Genomic DNA, 27,448 nt, shown 5'->3' with positions numbered 1-27,448 from the left:
AAGAAATGCTTGTCATATTGAACAACAGGCAATACAATGAGCACCCCCTTTGCCAGATTTCAGATACTGAAAGAATTTGGTTTTCTGACTACATTCATTGGAATTTACAGTATTATACCAAAAAGTGGAGATATGTTTATGTACTCAAGTCACAGATTATATCTCACTGGTATATTAACAGCTGTTGTTACTTTACCCAAGCCGGGAAGTGAACAAAAACATATTATTGGTTGAAATGTTAGGTGTCTGCCAAAAGATAGTCCTCTGGATCCGCAAGTGGTACACGGTATCCCAGAGGTCCCTACCTGGCGGTTCCATCGGAGGCTGCTGACAACAGGTGGGTGTCCTTCTTGGACCAGGCCAGGTCATAGATGATGCCGAAATGACCTGAAAACTCCCCTCTCAGTGTACCAGAGGGAATCTGGAAACCACAGAGTCAACATTAGCAGGAATCATAAAATGTGTAAGGACAGTTCAGCTTATTCATCAAATTTAGTAGAATCTTAATATTTTTTCATTTGTATACTTATCCTGCATTACTCCTTAATGCATTTTAATTTAGACGTCGTAATGCAGGATAAGTTAATTTTTTTTGTAAAATCCAGAGCTCCAGATAAGCTGCGTATCTGCGTAAAATAGGCATAAAAAATGCAGAAATATGCAGTAAAATCAAATCAAAGCGTATCAAATACGCAACGAACATTACAGATTCGCTACAAAAATAAAACTTGTGCGTATCATCAAAATATTGTGAAATAACCCTGCGTATTCGATTAGCAAATCAGCAACTTATTTTGAAATTATAAACGGACATTCCATCACCCTTGCCAAACTCCACGATGACAGTTACATCATGATCATTTGCCATCACACTTTCTTGTGGAAGTATCGTGGTATTTTTGAGTCCTATAAAGCTCTCGAACTAACACGACACCAGTTTGCACTGACTAGATGAATAGTGTATTTAAATATTTAACTTAAATACCGACATGTGTAAAAACTAGTGGGTAACAGTAATTTGAATACCAAGATAGAACTACTGATACCCAATGATTTTAAAATGCATGGGTAAAATACCCACAACACCAAAAGCTTATCTGGAGCACTGAAAATCTAAATATTTTTTACATTGCATACTTATCCTGTATTACGACTTCTAAGTTAAGATGCATTAAGGAGTAATGCAGGATGATAAGGTTAAATAAAAAATTCTTTTTTTTGAGAATTTTCTATATGCCAAGAGTCTGGAGGCCAGATAAAAATGTTGATCTAACATTAGCTTTCTCAGAAAACTGTTGAAAAGAAGTACAACAAAAAAATACATCGAACAGCATTTATTAGTATTATTAATAACTGATTTTGAAAAAATAGGGCAGGCTCATTCTGAAAACAACCAAGTAAGTAAATATTGGTCAGGCCTAATAATGCTACTATACATCATTACTTTAACTTGAGGGTGAATTATTTCAAACGACCAGGTGATTGTCAAGTATTTGTTCCTGGTTGTACGACACCTGGTCCTGGGTGTGATAGCCTTCACTGACACCTGGTCCTGGGTGTGATAGCCTTCACTGACACCTGGTCCTGGGTGTGATAGCCTTCACTCACCTCGTACACATATATAGGGTATCCTTCCTTGTCCTGACACGCACATGCAAGGTTCCTGGAAATGAGAAAACCTCACTTAGTTAACATCTTCTTAATGATCAAGGATATTACAATATGATGCAATAACACAGTAACATCAACGTGATCAAGATGTAGAAATATAACACGAGTCCAAAATCTTATCTCTAAAAAGTACAAGTCAAACAAAAAGTGATTCCTGTGTACATTTTGGTAAAAATAATTTACAATCTAATGAAATCATTACCTTGATTACAGACTGTGTTTTCATACTGTATCATGTGTATATTCATAATATTTTTTCTTCTTCTAATTGAGGACATTTGTATTTGATTATCTGGTACAGTTTACATTTTAAAATTCCTATTATATACCACGTATATAGTGAGCAAGTTTGAACTGATCTGAACAATATTTCAGTTATTATGGTATGTCAGCTTCATGTGGGAGAAAAGCCTTCTTTTACATTTACCATTTTGGTGAAATCCACAAGAATGGTATTCCCAGGTTTCTGGCAGACCTAAGGAAAACTGCACCGCGAATTCAAGTGCCTGGGAAGACCCACACCCCCAAGTTATATACCGTTACAAATACATTTGTAAGCTTTTTTCAAAACTACATAGGATAAGGCCACATCTCACCTCCCATCATGAGAGAACTTAAGAACGTAGCATCCCTTTCTCCCTGCCGGCAGCGACAGCATCAGGTTGTTGGGGATTCGACACATCTGTCCAAAAAGGCGCGACCACGACGTCATAGGTCGGCGATCTTCAAGTCTGAATCATTGCAAACGGTACAGATTTAATCTCAAAGTATCATAAAAAGGATGCTGCAACTGAGGCAATAAACCATTCTGATAAACTTGGTACAACATCCGATAAATATGCAAATGAGGCCACCTAGCCGTAACTATTTTGAGTGAGTGAGTATGGTTTTACGGCGCTTTTAGCAATATTGCAGCAATATCAAGGCGGGGGACACCAGAAATGGGCTTCACACATTGTACCAATGACGGGAATCGAACTCGGGTCTTCGGCATGACGAGCGAACGCTTTAACCACTAGGCTACCCGACCGCCCCTAACTACTTTTGAGCCACATACATCGATGAAATGTCAGCTTGATCAATAAATTACCGGTAGTGGCTAACGCTCCCAGTACATTTAGATCGGGAGTTTCTGTCGACAAACCTGCCCGCATATCATTTGTCATTATATGCTATATAGGGTGGTTCACTCAGTCATTGCATTTCTACAGTTTCTGAGGTCATTTCATTTCATTTCATTTCATTCAACATATAATTGAAACATTGATTATTTTAAGAACGATATTATATGATTAAGAGATTATAACCTTGTGCATTTCCGCATTGTTAATATCATATATTAGGAATACAAAAATGTATTCCTAATATATGATATTAATGAAACGGAAACATGCTTAGCTAATAATGTTTACTTATTGCATGAAAACGATCAAACCATGCTGTAAAAGATGAAGCAGGTGTGATGTAATATGATGTATGTCAGAGTAAATCTTACTTTTTCTTGGAAGACCAGTTCATGCTCTTCTTCAGATCGTCATAGGTCATCCTCCCCCTCTCCTGCAAGGAAATTTTGATGTGAACAATCAAACATACAATGTATGAACTGATCATGCTGATCGCTGCACACACTACTGCTTCTAAAATCATTAAAACACCACTGAAATGCCTCTTTGAGTTATCAGTAAAAGACCCTTAAAATCTACTTAAATTGAAGCAATTTTAAAGGCAGAATACCCTGAAACAAGACCATTAAAATCAGTTTATAAGACCATTAAATCACCAAACTCAAGTTGAAATACCATTAACTTGTATTTGTTTTTGGTTTGTTGTTTTACGCCGCACTCAGCAATATTCCAGCTATATGACGGCGGTCTGTAAATAATCGAGTCTGGACCAGACAATCCAGTGATTTACATCATGAACATCAATCCACACAATTGGGATCAATGACATGCATCAACCAAGTCAGCGAGCCTGACCACCCGATCCCGTTAGTCGCCTTTTTACGACAAGCATAGTCAGCATGGGTTGCTGAAGACCTATTCTACCCCGGATCTTCACGGGTCCATTAACTTGTAGATTCAGAGATGGTCATACCAGTGTTTGAAAACGGAAGTACTGACTCATGTGAGTTAGCGTTTTATTGTTTGTTTGTTGTTTAATGCCAGACTCTGCAACATTCCTGCTGTATGATAATGGCCTGTAAACAATCACGTCTGGACCAGACAATCCAGGGATTGATATTACCCGCAACGTTCCACACCATCCAGCTACAACAACCCGCAAACAACAAAGTCACAGCGTCTGACCACGTGACCCGTTAAGTAGCCTTGTACGACATGCATTGGTAGCTTGGGACCTATGCTAACCCAGAATCCCCATGGGGAGAGTGGAATCTGTGAACACTTTTTTACACCACAGTCAATCATATTTCAGCTTCAGCATGGAGACCCATATAGGTCGAGTTTGGGTCAGTTACCTCTTGAGTGGCAAACATAGATCTGGCTGCTGCCTCCACCTCGTCTGGGGGGGTGATGCCCTTGAGAGTGACGTACAGCGTGGAGGGGTACGCTACTCGGGGAAGGCTGTACCACCACTGGTACAGTTCGATCTTCCCTGGTTTCACGGTGAACCTGTTCGGGGGCTGGAACAGCTGAAGACGTACCTTGGATCCCACATTCAGCTTGTCATTACCGCCGTGAATCTGCATTGAATAACCAGTTGGGTTGGGTTGGGTTGGGTTGATGGGTACAAATAGTATACAATCTCAATAAAATCAGATCTTAGTTCTCGTTACCGCTATATAAAGATCTGAGGACATCCCATTACGGGTCACGTCAGACCGACCTTGCGCGAACTTTGACAGACCAATGGAATGACTGACAAGAAGTTGACATTAGCCAATCAGAATGCAGATTTCTCGTGCTTTACGGCACTAATTTCAAATTTGCGACTATGCTTCGAAACATATTTAGATGAACTCGATTAAAAGTTTGAAACCTGAACAAAACAACATTCTGGAATGGCTAATAGATGGTCTAGATTGTATGGATTCAGTCGTTAAACCCGTAACAATCGTTCGGAATACACCGTGTTAAAGTTTTCGAGGTTGCATGATTAGAAATCACATTCCGACTGTCACTTTCATGATCTGGTAAGCGATGCTCTGATTAGTCAAATGGAGGGTCGTTAAGACGTGACCCCTAATGGGATGTCCTAAGATCTTTGCTTAGTGGTAGCGAGAAATAAGATTTGATTTTAATGAGATTGAATTAGTATATGATATTGTTTGTTTTACAGTTTATTGAATGTCGCATTGGCTATACGAAATCGCTTTCATTTGGTAGGTTCTAAACATGCTAAAAGCAAGTTATATAAAAAAAAATTGGCCTTATTATTTGCTTGTTCACTCAAGGATAGAAATTAGCATTAGCCCACTAGCCGAGACAAGTTTAATGGTAAATGCATCCTAAGCATTCAAAGGGCTAGTAGAATTTCAAAAATGTTGGAGGGTATTGCTATATGTTATCACCATTCGGGCTAGTAGAATTTCTTGGTTAGTTTCTATCCCTGTCACTCCATGATATTCAAATGCAAGCTGTTAGATACTTTCAGTAGGTAGGACACAAGGGACAAGGAAACCACAGCACAAAATTTGATTTATAATGCATAAATGTCACCCACAAACTAACTGAAATATTGAATTCAAAGTCACCGTGCCAAAGACATTAAAATGACAAACAATAATGAACAAAAGACAAGTATGTAAAGGAAATCATATTTCCTACATTTGAGTTTCTGGTTTCATCGAGACCTCCAACAACTACAGTGACTGAATACCGGTGTCTCGGACTGCAGTATATCACCAGGTTAAAACAACATATGGCAATGACTTAAAATAATTTAAAAAATAATAATATGTGTATTTATAATGCACCAAATTCCATTCACCAAGTGGATATTCATAGCGCTACACTATTATTACCCCGGTCAATGGATCAGTGAGCACATGATTTTCATTCTCAGCTCCTTGGGGAGTATACAACCTACCTTGAGAAATCCCCAAGCAATTCGATGCCAGCCCCCTTCCTGCTTCTCATTGTTGTACTTGCGACTGGCGGTGTTCATACTCACGAAGTCCAGCAGCTAATAGGATAAAGAAAATGTATAAGTTCATTTGTCAAATGGTGATGTCCAAGTTTGCAAACAAAGGAAAGGAGTGAATTCAAGGGAATTATGACGATGCAACATGTTATCTTGACAGAAGCCTTTGACAATCAAGTGCACAATGCCATAAAAATAATGGATAGGGTTTGTGAAATATAGCACCAGAGAATCAGTTTTTTGGGTTCTAAAGAGGGCATAATGACAGTTTGAAGAACTGATAAATCACTTAAACCATCTTATTCTTATAAGTCCGATTAAAACAATTATCATAGCATGGGTCAATACTGAAATGCTTCCTTCACATTTCAGAAGCAGATATGTCAATGATTTCCTTCCAGAACTATCATGAAAATAAACAGTGAAGTTTTGTTGTCATACATATTTACTCCCATTATGAACAAACACTTAGCAAGTTTAGTGTAACAGAATGTCAACTTACTTCAAAGAAAAGAATGACTTTGAGGTCTTTCTGTACAATATAGTTGAAGTTTTCATTGAAAACAAGGAGTTCCTCCCACACTGGCAGTGTTGACCTGGAAACAAGCAATACATGACTAACACATGCCATACAGAGTGAGTTTGGCTAAATGCCGCTTGTAACAGTAGTCCAGTTATATCAGCCCGAAGTGCTGCAGGTCTCAGACGTTCACCTCTTTCATAAAACCCTTCAGCACGGGTACAGAGCTGAAAAACCTAGAAACATTATCGGCGGAACCAGAATTCAAAACCACAATCAAATTTCTGGCAAGCCAAAGGGATCTACTCTGCACAGAGAATTGCGGCGCCTTAGACGACTGGGCCATCCGTGGGCCCACCAGTACAGAAAATCATATTATTTCATAGCAATAGAGGTTATCACGCGAGTGTGTTTGGGGATGGTAAATATCATTGTATTTAGCGAGCCTTGGCGAGCTAAATACATAGTGTTTATTCCTAATACAGGATATTTACCATCCCCAAACACACAAGCGTGATAACCTCTTTATCATATTATGTCATTCTTTAATTCTGTGCTTAAAAATCGCTTTCCCTCTCTCACAAACATAACCAAAACATTGCGAGTTTTCCTGCAATGCGCGCATTAATATTTATTACGTCAGAGGGTAAGTGACGTGTCAGTCGGACAGTGACAGTAGCCAATATAGTTCCAACTGAAATCTATTTCTTATACAGTGGCGAAGCAACATAAACGCAAAACAACAATTGTTTTTAATTGCCTTTTGCGGCAATCCATCGGTCTGTTTGCTAGAGTAACTGCCCTTTGTCAAAGGGAAGCTACTCTAACCCTAGTCTCTGGGACGTCACAGCCACAGTCAGACCTTGTTGACAGTCAGTCTGTCCTGTCATAACGTTAAGAAGAGTAGTCAGATGTACACACAGCGACAAAACGCAACAAGGTAACAATTCACATATATTTTCGGCCAAATCTAACTATTTTGATTTGTGGAGAAGGTTTCAAGCCGCAGAGGTCTACAAGCACAGATATGGCTACTGATCATGCTTGGCTAGGCCTCGTGCCCTCGCAAAATTGTTTCGAAATTTATATCTCCAATGTTGCCCCAACTTATAAAATGCCTTATCTACGTCACAGCTAGACACGGATTTTCAGTATAATAGACTGTTCTTTTGATAATGATAGCAATTATCCCTGTAGTTTATCCAGATTCCCGATGGTTAATTCTGACTCGATCGCCGAATGACGAGGGCGACGCCATATTTGTTTATAAACAGTGAAAGTAGTCCCTACTTGACCTTTGATATTTGCATCTCTATCCGCATATGACCCCAACGGATATCGTTTTTTATCCGTTGGCTTTATCCTGCCGAGAAACCTACCCGTTATATGATAAAGTGGTATACCAGTAAGCATGTCTGTGCATTCACGTCAGTACCGCACGGTTAAGCAAGAAGACAAAGTCTGATCTTAAAGATATGTGCAATGAAATTTGACATTGTAAATTATAAGTTTGTCCAGAAGTTGAATACAAGAGCTACTGTATAGCATCTTCATTAAACGTTGTACAAATATGAGCATAACTACCTTTTACAAACAGTACAGGAACAGAGAGACAGTTGAAACAGACTATAGCCTGTGCCCAGTTACCCGAAAGTTATCCTCCTTGGCCCCTACTCCTTCATATTTGTCACTGTATGACAGCAGGCACAGCATAGACTTTGGTGCCAAAACAGAAAGGCAGAGAGGGACGAAGTCCAGGTGGGCCTATAGCTGTAGCATCAGGTAAGTATAAAAACATTGCATTTATTCAGAAATGCTCATGTTTTACCATACCTGACGCTGCACAGTGCTTTATTCAATCGACATGGAAGGCGGGCTTACCGCAGGAAGCACTGCAACAGCCTCAGGCAAGGTTCCCTCCAGGTGGCACCGAGCTAGCGGCTCCATCCTCATATCAGGCTAGGGGATATGATGGAGGTCAAGCCCTCTCAGAACAGAGCAATGGTCTGAAGGTATGCAATGGGCAAAAGCAAGGTGTTCTGCATCTGGCTTGAGAGAAGGGGAATATGGTACCAATTCTTTACCCGGTACCGACAGAACAGTACTGAGCAACCCAGAATGTTTATAGAGGAGCTGAAACAAGGTGAGGTCCTACCTTGGCAGCAGGTGCCAGCGGGGCCAGTGGGCGACTTCGTTCCTCTTTCAGGGCACGGTCAATGGCGTCAGGAGTTTGTCAGCTGCTAGGGCAGGACATGTGGTCCGAAGCTGTGAATCCTCCACAGAGATGTTGCGTAGATAATGGCTGGCAAATACTGACATAGATGACCAAAAACACCCCTTTGTCATAGTTCAGACAGAAAAGTTGGTGTGGACAGCCATCGTAAGGACAGTGCACGGAGGTCGTGCAGAGTTGTTAGCCAAGCTGGGACACCTGAAGATATTGACTGAGGGCCCCCAAAAGACATAGGGCGAGTTTCACGTCATCATGTGAACAGACAATCTCCGACAGAGGTGGGATGTGAGAAAACATATCTTAATGGCGAGATCTTCAAAGGAGCAGAGGTCAGCGTTTCATAAGGCGCCTGACATAAGTCTCATAAAACAACACCGAGGTCCCAAGCTGGAGGGCGAAACTTCTTTGTTTGATCTACAAGTCTAAAACCCTGGACAATGGCGGAAAGTTCAGGCACCAAGGCCTGATGGGAATCATGAGCGATTTTCAATACAGAGAGCCGCTAGGTACATTGCACTAGTGCAGCCAGCAAAGTGATTGGACTGGCCAGAAATAACAAGAAGTCAGCCACCTGGGGGATGGAGGCCTCCATGAGACTATGGGTCTGGCCGTCGAGAAATCCTGAAAAGAGCGCCATCATAGAGGGTATTGCTGAGGAACGATGAGCCTTGGCGACAAACCCCTAAGCCCTCAGGGACTTTTGGAGACATGCCAGACACAACGATTGTAGACGTCAGAGTCTGGATGAGGCTGTCTGGTGTGAGGGTTGAGCAGTAAATTTTGCCACGTCGGAAGGTGCAGCACAGGTTCTCCAGCAAGCTGTAGGAGGTTTGGGAACCCAAACCAACAGCAGATTCAGATGACTGGTCTGGGCTGCTTTGAGAATGACCTGGGAAAGAACTGGGGGCGGAAAAATATACACGCTTAACATGCTTAAGTCAACCAGGACAGCGTGAGGCCGTCTGGGACTGGGACTGAAGTGGCATACACCCGCAGTTGGTGGTTGCTCACAGTGGCAAAGAGATGTATGTTGGGAGTGCCCAGGCGGTCGCACAAGAACCAGAAGGTGTCTGGGTGATGCATCCACTGTGTGGGAGATGGAGGATCTGGTCGGGAGAGGGAGTAGGCTAACACATTGCGACATCCTGAAATGCAATTGGCCCAGATCTGAAGAAACAGGAGAGTCAGTACCAATCAGCTCTAAACTCAAAAACGGTAGGAGAAACTTCTGAAGGGTGCATAGTTGAAGGCGACCCCTGGAGATAAGATCTTGAGCTGAAGTCAACAGACCGTGGAGAGTCTGCCACTGGTGGAGGTTGAGGTGTTGACATAGTGGTCGCTGGACCCTGGATTGGATGGCTTCAAATAGTTCTGGCGGAACTTGTATCAAGTTGTGGTCCATTAGAAAGAGGCCGCTGATGAAAGTGAGGTGTCGAGAAGGAGTAAGATCTGAAGTCTCCAGGTTGACCATCCAAACCAGCCGATGGAGGAGTTGAAGGGTGAAGTCCCTCTCAGGACCTGTGGGACACTGTGGCCATGGATGCAGTCGTCGATGTACGAGTCAAACTGAATCCCCTTCTTCCATTGTGTAGGAACGCAATGATGGACTTGGTTATACTTGTAAGGGAACAACCACAGGGCCGAGGAAATTCCAAATGGGAGCACTTTCAACTGGGAAGATGAAATGTAGGAATCAACGATGCACTGCATGAATGGGAACATGCAGGTAGGAATTCTGTAGGTCCAGACTGATAAGGTAAGTCAGGTGAGTAAAACCTGTGTGATGGCCGGGGCGTCCAGGGCTAGATACTTAGACATGTGAAAAAGCTGTGATTACTGCCAGTCTAAAACTTAAAGAAATTGTTCGCTAGCTTCTGAAAGATTCTTGTCTTAACTGTCTTTGATAGCTGAGTTGGCTGAGGCCATCACCGACAGGGGGTTAAGTTGCGAAGAGCCGTATCCACATGCCCCAGTTGAGCATCCGTCGCAGAAACCTATGAACTTAGCTTAGACGTTCCCATGTCAAATGTTTTCATCCACAGGAGACAAGATGTCAGCAAAATGCATACAGTGGAAAGGGTAGTGTAGATCTGAATAGAAAGATTTAACTGGGAGGGCAGTAAAGGCAGCAAACATAGAGCAGGACGATCGGCAACTAGCCGGAGGGGAGGAAGAGAGAGAACATCCCACGAATCCAAGACCCTCTGGTGGAAGGGCCTTGCCCAGGGAGAAGCACAGGGGAGATGATAAAGTAGCCAGTTTCCTGTCAGTGGACGACTCATCATAATCGGGTATGAAATCCTGTTCATCATCTGAGTGTGGCAACAATCAGGGGAGATGGTAGTCTGGCATTGCCTAACAGGAGAGAAAGACCGATCATGGGATTGAACAGGAACGCAAACGAGGACCCAAGGCACTTGGCGCCAGAAATAGAAGAGACAATGCGCTGAACAGGCGAATGGTTCTGGCGTAGATGTCGTAGCAGGAGGTGAGGGGGCTGATTCCGATGGTGGAGGAGGGGTCGGTTACGGAGGAGGAACTGACATCACCTTCCGTTATGCAAGTTGTTTCAAGTGCTTAACAAGAGAGCCTTTCTGTAAGATGCAAATTCTTCAATTGATAAAACAGAGCAAACAGAGCATCGATTGACAGAAGAACACAAAGGTCGGCAGTAAGGGTAAAGGTGATGTGGGTCTTTGCCCGACCTGGTACATTAACAGAGCGTACAAGTCATAGAATACATTCTGCAAAAAATGTAAACAGTGTATAAGACTACCAGTATAAAATGTTAATGGTGCACCACACACCCACACACACCCACAGTGTGGAGAGTGCCTGGTAGACGACAAACACATATTATGCCTACATAACAGGATACATAACAGAAAGGCACTTACAAGCACATAAATGAGAAATTTACCAATAATTTATAAATGATAGCAAAAACTACATAAGTACGCACACCTCCTAAACACGAGACACATGAAAAGCCAGATGGCAAGCATGGCACCAAAAGTGCTAAGTTACGCAGTCATCGGAAATTAAACAAGAAATATGCCTCAAATAAGTGGATAATAATATCAGGGAAAGGATATACGGCTGTAACACCACCAGAAACAGTAAAAAACTGATCAAAATCTACGGTAAAATGACCTTCAAAAACACATATCTATCGTAAGGCAGACTGACAAAAACATGAGGGAGTACAGGCCAAGGAGGATAACTCCTGAATATTGGAGCACGGGCTATAGTCTGTTTCAACTGTCGCTCTGTTCCAGTACTGTCTGTTTGTAGAAGGTAGGGAAGCAAAAGCACCGTGTAGCCTCAAGTTAGGTAAAACAGTAGGAAAGTAAGGAGGACTGTAATGATAAACAAAGGATATAATCATCTTCCAGTTTGGGAAGGCTATTAATATATTGTATCCTTGAGCACATTCGTGACCAACTCGTGTTATTCCGCGACAAGCCGAATAGCGACTCGTGCCCCTCGCATGGCCATTTTTGCGACCAGGTTCCGTCTTAGCGCAAACGGGTATAACTTAAACAATTGTCAACTCGTTGCGTTATGGTTCACATATTATTTCCCCATGTATTATATATAGTTCAGATGCAATTTAAAGCACATTGGGACGTGCAGAATTATACAGTATGACTGAACACATTTAACTGTGTCTTGGGTATATTTTTAGATGCAAGACAAATGTAAAATCAAAAATTATTTCTGAGGGATTTTTTGAGGAAGAACTTAAAATCATATTCGCATTGTGATTGGTTTGTCATATTTTCGCATATAACATTCATCGAGAGGGGGATGAGTCTTCTTGCAGGTTACGGAAAGGGGCGAGTGGTGACGGATGTCTTTTCAGTGCACAATTCACTCATTTCGATATCCTGAATTGTTCTAAAGGCAGGTATTGCTACAGCCCTACCCTTTACTGGTAGTTACCAGCAGAACTAAGGAACACAGTACAGATAAGGTACACAAGTCGTGAGCATGCTGACCCCTCAAAACCTGGTGAATTTCTAAAACAGGTACATCTACTATGAATCCTTTTATAGCTGTGTTTGTTGCAGTGTGTACTGATTTGCCATTTACTTGAAATAAGAATATAAAACATAGTTTTAAAAGAGACTCTATAACTGCCTTAGACTGACATCGTAGAAACTTTCATGGAAAAGTAAAAACAGTTGTAAAATTGTTAAGATATTGCTTTCATTCAATTCAAGTCTAAATTCATAAAATTTTGATAAAAACACAATAAATTGGGGGAATCATAAATAGCAAACAGCATATCTACACCACATGGTGCATAAGTGTAGCAAGTTTTGTAAAGCTATCTCTCATTATGCTTGTTGTTCCGAGTTCTTCAGTTAATTTAATGCATATTTTACGCAAATTTGCATGTTTATCTACAGAATTTCAAGGATGGGGGATACAGGGTTGAGTATGCTTGAGTCTATCTGCCAGTACTATCGGTACTGTGCTTTTCTCACAAACACACATAATATTTTCCCCTTATGCAGGTGTCAGCATAATGGTAGTTGGTACAAGATTGATTCTGTATACTTACTTTCTTTGTTTAAAGTCAAATGGCTGCGTCATGATGGGTAGAATGTGGTTAACTTTATCACTCTTGGTTTCATAGAAGGATGTGACTGCTCGAGACCTGGAACAGACCATCATGCTTGTCGTTATGTAATTCATGACGGGAAGGTCAACTGTTTGCAAATATAAACAACGTCCTGGTCCTCATAACTCCATGTCTCTAGGCACACAAATAGATACCCCAGGTAGCAGTGTATGAAATAAGTCAAATCTGAACTGTCCAGACTGACAAGCAGCTCATCAATACTTCAATCTCACTCTTTAAAACCTGCCTCTGTTCGAAGTAACAAAGATCTAAAACCTCACTCTGATTGAAGCAACAGTGGTGTAAATCCTCACTCTGCCTGAAGCAACATAGGTGTAAAACCTCACTCAGCTTGAAGCAACATTGGTGTAAAACCTCACTCTGCTTGAAGCAACATTAGTGTAAAACCTCACTCTGCCTGAAGCAACATAGGTGTAAAACCTCACTCTGCTTGAAGCAACATAGGTGTAAAACCTCACTCTGCCTGAGGCAACATAGGTGTAAAACCTCACTCTGCTTGAAGCAACATAGGTGAAAAACCTCATTCTGCTTGAAGCAACATAGGTGTAAAACCTCATTCTGTATGAAGCAACATAGGTGTAAAACTTCACTCTGCCTGAAGCAACATAGGTGTAAAACCTCACTCTGCCGGAGGCAACATAGGTGTAAAACCTCACCCTGCCGGAGACAACATAGGTGTAAAACCTCACTCTGCTTAAAGCAACATAGGTGAAAAACCTCACTCTGCTTGAAGCAACATAGGTGAAAAACCTCATTCTGCTTGAAGCAACATAGGTGTAAAACCTCACTCTGCCGGAGGCAACATAGGTGTAAAACCTCACCCTGCCGGAGGCAACATAGGTGTAAAACCTCACTCTGCTTAAAGCAACATAGGTGAAAAACCTCACTCTGCTTGAAGCAACATAGGTGAAAAACCTCATTCTGCTTGAAGCAACATAGGTGTAAAACCTCACTCTGCTTGAAGCAACATAGGTGTAAAACCTCACTCTGCCTGAGGCAACATAGGTGTAAAACCTCACTCTGCTTCAAGCAACATAGGTGTAAAACCTCACTCTGCCTGAAGCAACATAGGTGTAAAACCTCACTCTGCCTGAGGCAACATAGGTGTAAAACCTCACTCTGCTTGAAGCAACATAGGTGTAAAACCTCACTCTGCTTGAAGCAACATAGGTGTAAAACCTCACTCTGCCTGAAGCAACATAGGTGTAAAACGTCATTCTGTATGAAGCAACATAGGTGTAAAACTTCACTCTGCCTGAAGCAACATAGGTGTAAAACTTCACTCTGCACAGCGAATCACAATGCCTTAGAAGACTGGGCCACCCGTGCCCCCTTTACTCTGGATAAAGCAACATAGGTGTAAAACGTCATTCTGTATGAAGCAACATAGGTGTCAAATCTCATTCTGTATGAAGCAGTTATTATTTTGGCAGAAGGAGACCTGTGTTTCTGCACTTCTAAGGACTCACTCCTTCTGTTTCTTGAGGTAGGTGCCTGTGGATTCATCCACCATGTGTACTCTGATCATGGGATGCAAGATGTGGAAGTCATTCTTCAGCTTGTCTGTGCGGTGTACGGTCAGACCCAGGATCTGCCCCCTGTCCTCGATGTCCTTCACATCAGGCGCCGCCACCGTGTCCTCCTCAGTCGCAGCAACTACTTCATCCTCTGCGGATGTAGCAATGTTTGGAATTGTTAACATTAATAATCTTTCAACAGGAATCTAAACAGTCTGTGCCAAAAACTTTTGAATCTACAAACCCAAACCTAGCTCTTACTCTTAGCATCATTTTCAAAAGATTTTGTGTTATTAAATAGATCATTATTAGCTGAGCTTACTGGACCTAACAGAATTTAACTAGACTCGGACTCAAGAGTAGCGTCTTAAGTAGCAGACTGTCTAAAGAATCTGCAGCATTGCAATCTTGAATGTTTATCAATCTACAACTGGGATCACATGTGACCTGGGAATGGACAGCATGCTGTAACATGTTATGTGCTACGTTCCTTGCTAACCTACAATAAAGATCATTCTAAGCGCAAGTTTGAGAGGTGAAGTGAAATGGGATTTAATGTCGTGTCCAAGATTATTGCACTTATATAGCGATGTGCATGCACGTGTGTGTGTGTGTGGCTGCTTGTACTAGTCCGGACTGATGCTGATTATTAATGCTAGCCCCACTGAGATACCATGCCACAGTTTAACATGAATACCCCACACAGACACAGTATACTGACTCCGAGCCGATCAGTCCTTCTTTTAGCCCCTTAATGCCGAGCGTCAGGCAGGGTAACAAGTACCATCTATTAAAGTCTTTTGGTATGATGCGGCCGGGGAGCAAACCCCGGAGCTTCTGCTCTCCAGGCGGACACTCTACCACTAGACCACGGAGGCGGTCGCAAGTTTGAGAAACAGTTTGAGCATGAAAAAGGTGCAGGTAACAGCCTCTGCCACATTCAGTTCTGTTGAACAACAAGTCTATTGAGGTGCAAGTCATTTAGTGTCATCTGGATTATCTCCCCTGAATTTAGGAATCATTTCTCAAAAAGAAATGACAATTTACATACAGTGGCTGTGAACATTAACCACACATTTGTTTGGACAAGACTAATTCAAAATAATAGAAGTGTTGTACCTTCTTTCTTCTTCTTCTTTTTCTTCTTCTTAGGAGTTTCAGCTCTGGGTGATGTTTCATCTGTAGGTGGTTCTTCTGTTGTTGCCTGGACAAACAGTCACTATATACAGCAACACCAAACGAGAAGCTCTAGTCGATAGAATGTCTCAAATATGGGAGCACCCTGGCAGACTAGTCATGTTGTTAGTGCTTCAATAATACCATCTTGCAGCATAAATCACTAGCCATGTTGGAAGGTTCTCCAACGTTATAGCTTCACTTGCTTGCGTGACAAAATGCCAGTGTGATAAAACATAATTTGTTCACATCAATATTGCATTATAATCACAACTTCTAAATAAATAAGGGGGCACGGCTGGCCCAGTCGGGCACCCCAGAAACCTATGATTGTGGGTTCGAATCCCAGTTCTCCCCGATTATGTTTCTAGGTTTGTCAGCACCATACACGTGTTCATGGGTTTCACCGAAGTGGTAATTGTCTGAGACCTTCATTACTTTGGACTTTCCTCCCACATTAAGCTGACACGCCGCGATATAACTGGAATACTGTTAAAAGCAGCACTAAACCCAACTCTCTCACTCACTTAATAAAACAGATTGACAACAATTCTTAACATTCCGTTACAAATCAAGAATATAGAAACACACTCTGACGGCAATGCTACAACTAACCTCAGTCTCATCCTCTGTCTTCACTGCAGTGGCCTCAGGATCTTCTTCTGTATCTGGAGGCTTCTTCTTCTTTTTCTTCTTCTTTCCATCTCTGGGTGATACAAGTGCTGTTGTCTCTGTTTGTTCCTCCTCCTCCCGCCCAGCAGGGCTTGGTTCAATAGTCTCCTCTGCTGCTGACGACTTCTTGGCTCTGAAGATAGATGGCATCAACGATCATTGATTATTTCAATACACATGGTAGGGTTGTTTATATTGTTGTTTTGTTTTTGTTTTTTGGGGGGTTGGTGTGGTGGGGGTGTGGTGGGGGTGGGGGGTGTTTGGGGAGGAAAAGGGGAAATATCTTGTTTAATGCTGCTCGCATCTCTATCACCTTGGTGACTGATACTGTGAACAATGATCCATCCAGGTTAAATGACACACTATCAGCCAAGTCAGCGAGCCTGACCACCGATCCATTTGGTCTCCTCTTACAACCAGCATAGGTTGCAGGGACCTATTCTATCCTGGAGTTCCCATGGGGTCACTAGTCACTACACTGACCTTTAATGTTATCATGCAAAGCCAATGTCAACATGGTCAAAGTGAAATTAAATAACAAACTTCTGTAAAAGCCTCACTTTTTCTTCTTCTTAGGCGTGGTCTCTGTTGGTGAGGGTATTTCTTCTGGAACCTCCTCCACCGGTAGTTTGACTTTCTTCTTCTTCTTCACTACTGTTTTTTTCTCCTTGGTCTCATCAATCATCTCAATTGTGTCCTGAGTTTTGGGAACCTTCTTCTTTGTCTTACCATCTTTCTTCACCTTATCACTCTCATCTGTAACAAAATGTTTAGTATGTGTGTAAGTTTTTTTGTTTATTTGTTGTTTAAATCCGCATTCAGTAATTTTCCAGTTATATGCAGCGGTCTGTAAATAATCAAGTCTGGACCAGACAATCCAGTGATTGACATCACAAGTATCGATCCACACAACTGGGATACGATGACCACTCGATCCTGTTAGTGAGTGAGTGAGTATGGTTTTTAGCTACCTTTAGCAATATACCAGCAATATCAAGGCATCAAACACAGAAATAGGCTCCACAAATATATTTATATTATTATCTAAGACTCATAGTCATACAAGACTTGACCTTAACAATGAAGAATAACATAAAGCATGATAAGATATTCAGAACAAAAAGAATTAGTTACAATACAATAACTTCTATATTTATCCCATATTAAAAGTTTATATTGATTGTAGATTTGTACCAATTCATAATAGTTTATTTTGGGCTGTCAGTACTAGTACAGTTTAATTCAGGTATTAACATATGCTGCCAGACTTTGACTCTTAATGTAGTGTTCTGACGACTGAGCACGGAGCAAATACGGAGTGGAATAAAAACAGAAACAACTCTTGTGAAGACAGCTGACAGTGATTTCCCCTTCATTATTCTTTCAATGCAATGACTTGGTACAACTGTCAGGACCTTTATCAAACAAATCTGATTTGCATTGAATGAAAATAGTTTCTAAATCCATAAGTCAACCGTCTTCACTGACACTACAGCTTCTCAAAGGACACGTAAACATACAGCCTGATTCTAACCATGCAAACAGATATTTAATTCTTGTTAATACAAGGGACTCCACCGATGTTTCCAGTGCTTGAGCATACTTCATCTGAAAGCTTACTGTTTACATTCTCGACTCTTCCATGACTTACTCAGCCTTTGAAATTCACACTAGTCAGCTAGCCCAAGGCCTACTAAATTGAGCTGAGGAGAAGTAAAATTTCAATGATGGTAGTCCTCAGACTAGTACCATTTAAGGGGCGGTCGGGTAGCCTAGTGGTCAAAGTGCTCATTCGTCACGCCGAAGACCCGGGTTCGATTCCCAACATGGGTACAATGTGTGAAGCCCATTTTTGGTGTCCCCCGCCGTGATATTGCTGGAATATTGCTAAAAGCAGCGTAAAACCAAACTCACTCACTCACTAGCAGCATATAAGGGCGATAACTCTGAACCAGTTCACAATTCTACAAATTATGCTACAAATTGAACTGAATAAAACTGACTTAAAATGTAAACGTGTAACATTTCAAGAAGGTCTAGCTACAAACTCTGATGACTAGTGAAATAAAGTTTCAACTAGTCGCTTGGACTAGTCTTTCAATGCTAATGCTGCTTACTGTTCTCCTTTTCCTGCAGCCTCTGTCTCCTCTTGTTGCTCTTCTCACTCTTTGAGTTGTCAGGGTCAAAAGTGTTGGCATCAATGGCGTCATCTCTGTCTTTGTGTAGCCCCGTCCCCTCCCCCTTCCGTAACAACTCAAGCTGGAACAGAGGGGAATGTGTCATTCAGTCTAGCAGTTTAATACGAATTTAAACAATAATGAACAAAAATATTACTTCTATTTCTTACATCTTGTTTGTTTCAAATGCATAAAAGACGGAAATTGTAAATTTTACAATAAATTTTATATTTATAACATATATCCTATCTAACACTATGCATTTCTCCTTCTTCTTTGATGTGGAGACGTGCTTGAACAAAGGTTTCCAGCTTCTAAACACAATTCACCCAAACATATCCCAGCATCACCATGGTCACCACCCAAACAAACAAACATGCACTGTAATCCCTAACGACCTGCACAACCTGATAACCTGATAAATCCAGCCACATCATTCTTATTCTTATAGTTGACAGGTCTGAGGAGCAGTGATGCGGGGATGGTCGAGGGGGCAACTTGCATGTGAGATAGGATAAACAGTGTTCCCGCTGGCTTTTGAAACTGCCAGTCCTTGTTGACTGGCATCTCTAAAAACTACCAGTCCCCCCTAATTTTTGCCAGTCCAAACTTTCAACAAATAAAAAAACGTATGAAAATTATTTGGTTTGAATTCTTTCAACATCATGTTCAGTGCAAAGATGTCATCTCTGAAGTAACTTAGTTAGATCTATACGTCATTCACACAAACTTTCTTTTATTATATATATATTTCGAGACATCACTACAAATGGATAATTAACCTAGAAATAGACACAGGGAAACCCTGATGGTAACAGACAAACCGACATGAATATCACCAATGTTTTGTTCAACAACAAAGATTTATAAGGTTCTTCATTTGCCAGTCCACAGGGACTGGTAGTCACATGGATTACTGGTCCAAGCCTAATTTTACCGGTGAAAAACTGGTAATTACCGGTAAACGGGAACGCTGGGATAAGTATCATAAATATACAATATAATGTAACTTTTACCAATTTTTAAACTTATCCTATCTCCCACTATTTGGACATTGGACGGTGGGATGCAGATCCTCTCTCCTATGTAGACTACAACTGTGAGACGTACACGAGAAAGCTGGTGCTAAACAGTGATACAAACATAAGGTGTAATACTGCTGCATGTTGCAAAGACAAGAACTTGTGAGTGGGTAGAACACCACACATGAATCAGCACAATGAAGCCAAGAATAAAGGCTTCTTCAGGACTTAGTGGGAGATACAGATGCACCAATAGCTTCCGTGGGGCGGTGGGGTAGCCTAGTGGTTAAAGCGTTCGCTCGTCACGCCGAAGACCTGGGTTCGGTTCCTGACATGGGTACAATGTGTGAAGCTCATTTCTGGTGTCCCCCGCCGTGATATTGCTGGAATATTGCTAAAAGCGGTGTAAAACCATACTCACTCTCTTACTCTGTGACTGACAATATGGTTGAAATAAGCGGGACTTAGTGGTATCCAAGTGGAGGAGATCCCTATCATCTTCAGTAGATGTAGTAACAAAGTGCTTGGGGCAGAGTGTCAAAATATCGCCATCAACTTGCCAGGGTGGTAGTCTACACTCCATGAGTGTAGTATCCTCTAAGTTGAACTGCAGAGATTAGAAGTCAATCGGAGATGGGGAAGGCTTGTCCAAGTCAGTGGCAACATCCGATAGGATGGCCCTGGGAGGTAGCCTGATGGTAGAGGAGCCGGCACTGGGTATGATGAAACATGCTGGCTGATCTTCCACAGAAGTACTACGTTGAAACTGAAGTCTATCTGCAGTGCATGGACAGACAACAGCCGGATCGACAATGTCAAAGCTCCCAGTAAATGAGGCAGTGAAGACTGAGAGAGTCCATGAGAGAGTCAAAGTGTCCCTATGAGGTATCAAGGGCGGCAGTACGATGCTGTAGAAGAGAAGTTACGGCCTGTCGGAGTGACTCAGGAGTCGAAACTCTAGTCTGGTCATGATGGTCCTATGAGGTAGGCAGAGACAGAGTAGATGGAGGAACCTCTATAGTAGAAGCCGACATAGCTGGAGTCTTTGGTTGTGCAGGAGCTGGAGATGTGGATCTACTGGGTGAATGATGATCCGGACGAGTGTCCACCGGTAAAAAGAGCCTCAATGTGTAGGAGAGGGTCGACGTCGAACTCCGTCTCAATTAAAGTCCATAGAGTGATCCCCATCTAACTGCAGAGTCCGTACAGTATTCATCCTCAAAACGTCAATCATACATCAAGCTGGAGTGGAGCGCGACGTAGTAGTTGCTCCCTTGTGAAGTCCTGCAAAGTTTGATCCTCTAAACGTTGATCGCGTGATTGTCAACCCTTACATCTCACGCGTTGTTTCCTTTAATGTTGACCCTTAGAGCCAGAACATCGACGTTTAGAAGAGCAGGATTGTTCGAACGTCAAATGTGGTTGGTTGTTCCAGTGTAGACATGTAGCGGAAACTGGCAACAGATGGATGGTTCATTTTGGTGGGAAAATCGTCATTGAGAAAACGATCTGAGATCCCTTGTCCTCGATCAACAGCGAAGGTATGGTAGACACAACTGGTTTCACAGCTGTTACAGTGGAGGGGGAGGCAGCCGGTTTGGTGACAACTTCTGAGTAGAGGAAAGCCCATGACCAGCATCCTGAGATTCAGACCGGCAGTCAATGTTACGCCCTAACACTTACGTAGGTATAATGAGTGAGTAAGTGAGTGAGTTGGATTTAACGCCGCTTTTAACATTATTCCAGTTATATCGCGGTGTGTCAGCTTAATGTTGGAGGAAAGCCCGAAGTGATGCAGGTCTCAGACATTTACCACTTCGGTGAAACCCACGAGCACAGATATGGTGCTGACAAACCTAGAAACATAATCGGGGCGAACTGGGATTCAAACCCACGATCATAATTTTCTGGCGTGCCCAAGGGACTCAACTCTGCACAGCAAATCGCGGCGCCTTAGACGACTGGGCCACCCATGCCCCCACGTAGGTATAGACAAAAGGCTTCCTCCAAGAAGGGGGAACATATGTGGTCGGGAAGGCAAAGGCCATGACAATCACAGCACAGATCATGTGGATCAGCAGTGGAGGTTCTACTACACCAAATCAGTACCAGTTTGGAGAGTGCGGTTTTCGTAGGGAGCCTTCAGTGCAGATCGAGAGATATCTGCAGGCTGTGATTGGAGGATATTCTGTAAGATTTTTATGTCTTTCAAATGTACATCCATCCAGTTATTAAAACTGACCATGTTTTTCTATATTTAGTACTGTCTTTTTCAACATGATGACTTATGCTGAATGTGACCACAGCTATTTTCAAGTAGGTGACATTTGGTGCGAAACTGGGGGTGGTGTGTTTAGCTTCCGGTACTCGGAAAAGGAGCTGGCTAAGCTAGTCATTTTTATTTTTTTTATTGCTGCTCTAAAGCCAAACTGTGCACACACGTACAGGTAATAGCTGTTGAATGCTTACCCGGTAGTTATTTAAAAAAAAATCATAACGTTACTATAGAAGTCTATGGGAAAACATTTGGTTGTGTGTAACCTGGAGCAAATATGTCTGCAATCACTGCAGGTGTTTCCCCCGTTCTGTTCCCATTCTCTTCAAATAGTGTCGTAGATGTTATCATGAGGAGGAGGAAGCTCATGCAATAAAAAAAGGATTCTCTAAGATTCAATACACGTTTCCACAGAGTGTTGATGAGAACGAGAATGATGTGGCAGGGGAAGTCACGTGACCAGGTCGTGTAGGTCGCTATGCATGGGATTACAGTGCATGACCCATATGTTTGGGTGGTGACCATGGTGATGCTGGGATGAGTTTGGGTAAAATGTTATTAGAAGCTGGAAACATTTGTTCAAGCATGTTCCTCAATAGGATTGAAAGAAGGAGAAATGCATAGCGTGAGATAGGATAAGTTTAAAATTATACTTTTGTTGTGCTATGTTTGTTTATTGGAGGTACAGTGAGCAGCATTTTTAAAAAAAATGACTTTATTTACTTTTGCGTTTATCATTGTTCATCATGTTTATGGAGATGTAAACATAAAAACCTGTGTGCAAACGCAAAGTGCAGACACCGTTTATATGCATATCTTTCGATAAACACCCAACAATAATGCCCAGCATACAGTTAATGCTATGGAAATTTTAATCATCATGTCAGGTGGTTTTCTATCTCAAATTTCACATTTTCATTGACCAAGCTTGTTATCTCCTGTTCATTTACATGATGTAGTTTTTGACTGTTCACATTTTATTGAAAAGCAATTTCTCGCAAATTTGCACCCTAGAATTGGGGGTTCTCATTATGCTCAGGTACGCACAATACACAATAAAATATCGTAAAAAACATTTATTAACCAATCAGATTTGCAGCAAATTCCTACTCGTTTTACAGTTATTATCAACAAGGGCTTAACACTACCTTAAACACATCTGTCCAACATGCCCCAAACATATATAAACATGATAAACGATACTAATATTAATATCTGAGATTGAGTAGGGACAACAATGTTGAACCAACCAACATGTTAAACTGAGAAGTAAACATAACAATCAAATTCTTACCATGTCATCCTGCTCGGATCCTTTAGACTTTTTCTTCTTCTTTTTCTTTGCATCTATGGCATCCCTGCAACATCAGACATAACGGAACACTGTCAACTACACAACATTTTTCACCATGTTTACTGACAAAAATAATAGCTTTCTCCCAACACTGCAACTAAACATGCTAATATACTAGTACATGGTAATAGTAGTGACGCAATACTCCATAAAAGTTTAGGTAACAGTACAAATTCCATCTTCCCCAGGCAAGCGAGTTAACTGACTGTAAAAGTCCAGTTTCCAAACTTGACGAACTAGGCTGGAATTTCTGGGTTTGATCGTAGCGCGAGCAGTGACTATTATGAGTTACGTCCCTTCTATGTCCCTCCTATTGCCAAATCAGATTCCACCTCTCGTATCACTTACATTTGTTTCAAACAAAATGGCGGCACCCAGTCAAAACAATATGATCGATAATCAAAATCTATATTGTGATAAAACATGTATTTAGTTTGCGAAGTTCATCAAAACATGTGAGCACCTTGATAAAAAAGGAAAAGATTTGGAAAACATCTGTTGGAGTTAAACATGCTTTGCAAATCCTGGAATCAACCGAAATCTGCACAGCAATTTACGAACCATAATTTGATTTCGGTACACGATTTTGATTGAACTATGAATAGACTTGTTAATCAAGCTAAATTACAACTCAATAATTCTGGACCTTTATAGTAAGTTAATCCCCTTGCCTCAAGAAGTTGTAAAAATTCTCAAAGGCCTTAGCTGTTCATGGTTATTATCCAAGCGCTTGTACCTAAAAGCATGCAGAAGTAAATTGTACATGCAGACTGGGTGGAGATGATCACTGGGATCATGGTGATGTCCTTAGGAGTCAAACAGCAAACATGACAAGACCAGACATTTTCTATTTCTTATGTGTTTCTTGGATTACAGACTTTTGGAAGAGAAAGGTCCAGGTTGGGGTGTGGGAAATCAATGAAAAAGGACACATTTATTTGTTCTTCAAAATATGTTGTGTCTGCCCATCTACATGATCTGCTCTGCACTACACTCCCACAGAGGAAGTAAAAGCATGGCCTCTGCCTATCCCTAGCTTACTTTGTAGACTGCTTGACCACTTGCTGAAGCAGCTGATCCACTCGCACTTTAGAATCACTGTGCCCTGGTTCCGCTGCAAAAATACACAGAACATACTATCTTTAAATGACAACGATAATTAACATGATTAAAAGATTATTGCACTGACATAGAGCGACACGCATGCGCATGTGTGCCTGCTTGTACAAGTCAATATTAACGCCAGTTTTAGAGCACCAGCCCACTGTGATACAGTTCTGCATTTTAACATGGATACCTCACTTAGACACAGTTTGCTGACTCCTCGTTTTATCCCCTCAGTTAATACTGAGTGCTAAGTGTGGTATCAACATGTACTATCTTTTAAGTCTTTTGGTATGACCAGGCTAGGGAACAAATCACCAACCTTCCATTCTCAGGGCAGACACTCTATCCACTACACCATGGAGGAGGTCCAGAATCTAAGCCGTAAGGCTTCTTTGGGGATGTCCTAGGGGCTAGTAAATGCTTCAAGTTAAGCTGCATCCATGTAATATTATCATAAATATATAAAACTACCTTTAACATGCTTAAGTGCCAATTGGGAAATATTGTTATTTAGTTCACAATTGGGCATGTTGTGATATAAAACAATTTGTACTTTACTTTCTGAATTTCAGAAGTATCTTAGCATTGCATTCCCAGAGCTCCAGATAAGCTTTTGGTGTTGTGGGTATTTTACCCATGCATTTTAAAATCATTGGGTATCAGTAATTCTGTCTGGGTATTCAAATATCTGTTACCCACTAGTTTTTACACATGTGGGTATTTAAGTTAAATATTTAAAAACGATATTCATCTAATCCCTGCAAACTAGTGTCTTGTGGGTTCCAGAGCTTTATAGGACTCAAAAATACCACGATACTTCCACAAGAGCATGTGATGGCAAATGATCATGATGTAACTGTCATCGTGGAGTTTGGCAAGGTTGACGGATGTCCGTATATAATTTCAAAATAAGTTGCTGATTTGCTAATCGAATACGCAGGGTTACTTTACAATATTTTGATGATATGCACAAGTTTTATTTTTTAGCGTATCTGTAATGTTCATTGTTTATTTGATACACTTGGATTTGATTTTACTGCGTACTTCTGCATTTCTGATGCATATTTTACGCAGATACGCAAATTATCTGGAGGTCTGATTCCGATTCAATGCAATAATGTAAAACATATCCAATTCCTCTTTATATATAGGGCTTGTTATCATGGTCATAAGTGAAATACAAGACACTGTGCCCAAGCTGTCACTTTAGTCATAACATAACAGAATTTTACTAGACTCAGGCTCCGGACTAGTGGCTAAAGTCACAGACTGTGGTTATACAATTGACATGATTAACAAGATCAAATCAGTTACATCATTTGCATGTTTAATCATTCTGTCCACCAGGGTACATCACGATACATTATGCTACATGGATCACAGCATACTGCAAATGACATCCCCATGTCACCATGTACATATTTTTGCCTTCAATGTGTATCTGTCATTTAAGCACATTTAATACATCATTAAATATCAATGGTTGAAAATCTTTCTGGAAGAACTCTGCCTGGTCTCGGACCTTTTACTAAAACAAGTACAGGTCCAAAATGTAATTTGTCTGGTTCCACTCATTTTTGTTTTGTTCATAATATTGTCAAATGTTTATATTTAGAATATTACAACCTGGAAAGACATCAGATTTTTCCATATTCAGATAATAATCTTACTTGAGACTCTTTCGCACTCGACATTTTACAATGACGTATGTATTACAAACATAACTACCGATTGGCCAGTTTAGTAAACTGTACATGCTGTACGCAATTAAAACAACATTATATCAATGTTGATTTAGTGATGTGCAAACCTCTTGCACTTCATTTAATTGTAATTTTCAGAGTAACCAAATCAAAACTTTTCTGAAACATCAGTGGACTTTTTAATGACTAAATAGTTAGGTCCCATTAATAAATGCAAAGGACCTCAGAATATCACAAAAACTCATAACTATTATAAGCAGTAAAAGAGACAAGCTGGATAGTTACAATCGGCTCGACGTAGGCAACATGGAAAATTTCAGTTTAACAAACACACCTATTAACATGATCAAAGAAACAAGTTATCAATTATCTGGTTAATATGAGTAATGACCTTATTTTGTGATGTCTTTTTCGTAGGTATTTTGGGCTTAGGGTGTATGTCTTAATGAAGGACTCTCAACATACTCAAGTTAACCGTAAATTATACTGTCACACCTGAAGTTTAAAGTGATTTAACTTCATCGACTTGTTACCAACCCTTGGTGAACATATCAACATTGACTACTCCGAAGAATTGATAACGTGCAAATGAGAGTATGAAACTGATCGTGAAACTTAACACAACTCATATGGTTTAATGATTTGTTTAAAACAACATAATTTGTAAGCGTACAGGAATGTTTCCATCCACAGAGAGTGACAGAAGCAGGTCATGTCATGTTTCTCGTTTTCCAGGAACAATTGTTTGAACTGTGTCCGGCGTTATATACATCGCAGGTATTCGGTTATTATTTGCATGTCAAGTACGAGTCCTTCATCAGTAACAACCATCCATTCATCTTTTTATACATCATTAATTCTATGTTTTTCAACATTTTCTCATTTCACACTTACCATCTTCCGCCATGATGTTTATTATCCAGACCGCGCTCAATGTTACGCTGCCTGTTGATTGGTCAATGCACATCCACGATACTCGCCTCGTTTAGCCGTGATCCGAACTGGTTAAACGAACTCCTTTGATGTAACTTCCATGTGAGGGATAGATACATTTTAACATTTCAAATATGTTTCCGATATTTTCATGCCTGAAAATTTAGTGTATACTAAATACTTAATCACTATTATTTATATTTATTATAATGTTATATATACAAGCCTGAAACTACTCGTATAATTGGCCTATACAGAACAGCGGACCTAGTTAGTAAAAAATGAGCTGTGGCGGGGTTCGTCAGCACTCAAATAATACTTCTACATGGTTTT

General features: G+C 41.0%; 1 protein-coding gene across 1 annotated transcript in view; it reads right to left on the bottom strand.

The window, feature by feature from the left end:
• The window catches only part of LOC139478436 (jouberin-like), a 46,472-nt gene extending 19,368 nt beyond the window's left edge, over nt 1–27,104 (bottom strand). Inside the window, exons 1-16 of the mRNA XM_071260893.1 lie at nt 27,077–27,104; nt 24,414–24,486; nt 23,313–23,376; nt 18,662–18,803; nt 17,105–17,300; nt 16,488–16,677; nt 15,816–15,900; nt 14,649–14,847; nt 13,099–13,194; nt 6,278–6,371; nt 5,722–5,817; nt 4,151–4,375; nt 3,167–3,228; nt 2,268–2,402; nt 1,609–1,663; nt 306–421 (exon numbers count right to left, since the gene is read on the bottom strand). Of these exons, the coding sequence (XP_071116994.1) occupies nt 306–421; nt 1,609–1,663; nt 2,268–2,402; nt 3,167–3,228; nt 4,151–4,375; nt 5,722–5,817; nt 6,278–6,371; nt 13,099–13,194; nt 14,649–14,847; nt 15,816–15,900; nt 16,488–16,677; nt 17,105–17,300; nt 18,662–18,803; nt 23,313–23,376; nt 24,414–24,486; nt 27,077–27,089 (1,841 nt within the window). The 5' untranslated portion in view covers nt 27,090–27,104. The remainder of the gene's footprint in view (nt 1–305; nt 422–1,608; nt 1,664–2,267; nt 2,403–3,166; nt 3,229–4,150; nt 4,376–5,721; nt 5,818–6,277; nt 6,372–13,098; nt 13,195–14,648; nt 14,848–15,815; nt 15,901–16,487; nt 16,678–17,104; nt 17,301–18,661; nt 18,804–23,312; nt 23,377–24,413; nt 24,487–27,076) is intronic.
• Nucleotides 27,105–27,448: the final 344 nt, after the last annotated feature.

Source organism: Haliotis cracherodii, unplaced genomic scaffold (genome assembly GCF_022045235.1).
Source record: "Haliotis cracherodii isolate W230 unplaced genomic scaffold, xgHalCrac1.p SCAF_4, whole genome shotgun sequence".
In the NCBI taxonomy this organism is placed as follows: Eukaryota; Metazoa; Mollusca; class Gastropoda; order Lepetellida; family Haliotidae; genus Haliotis; species Haliotis cracherodii.
This window is presented reverse-complemented; position numbering and strand designations above follow the sequence as displayed.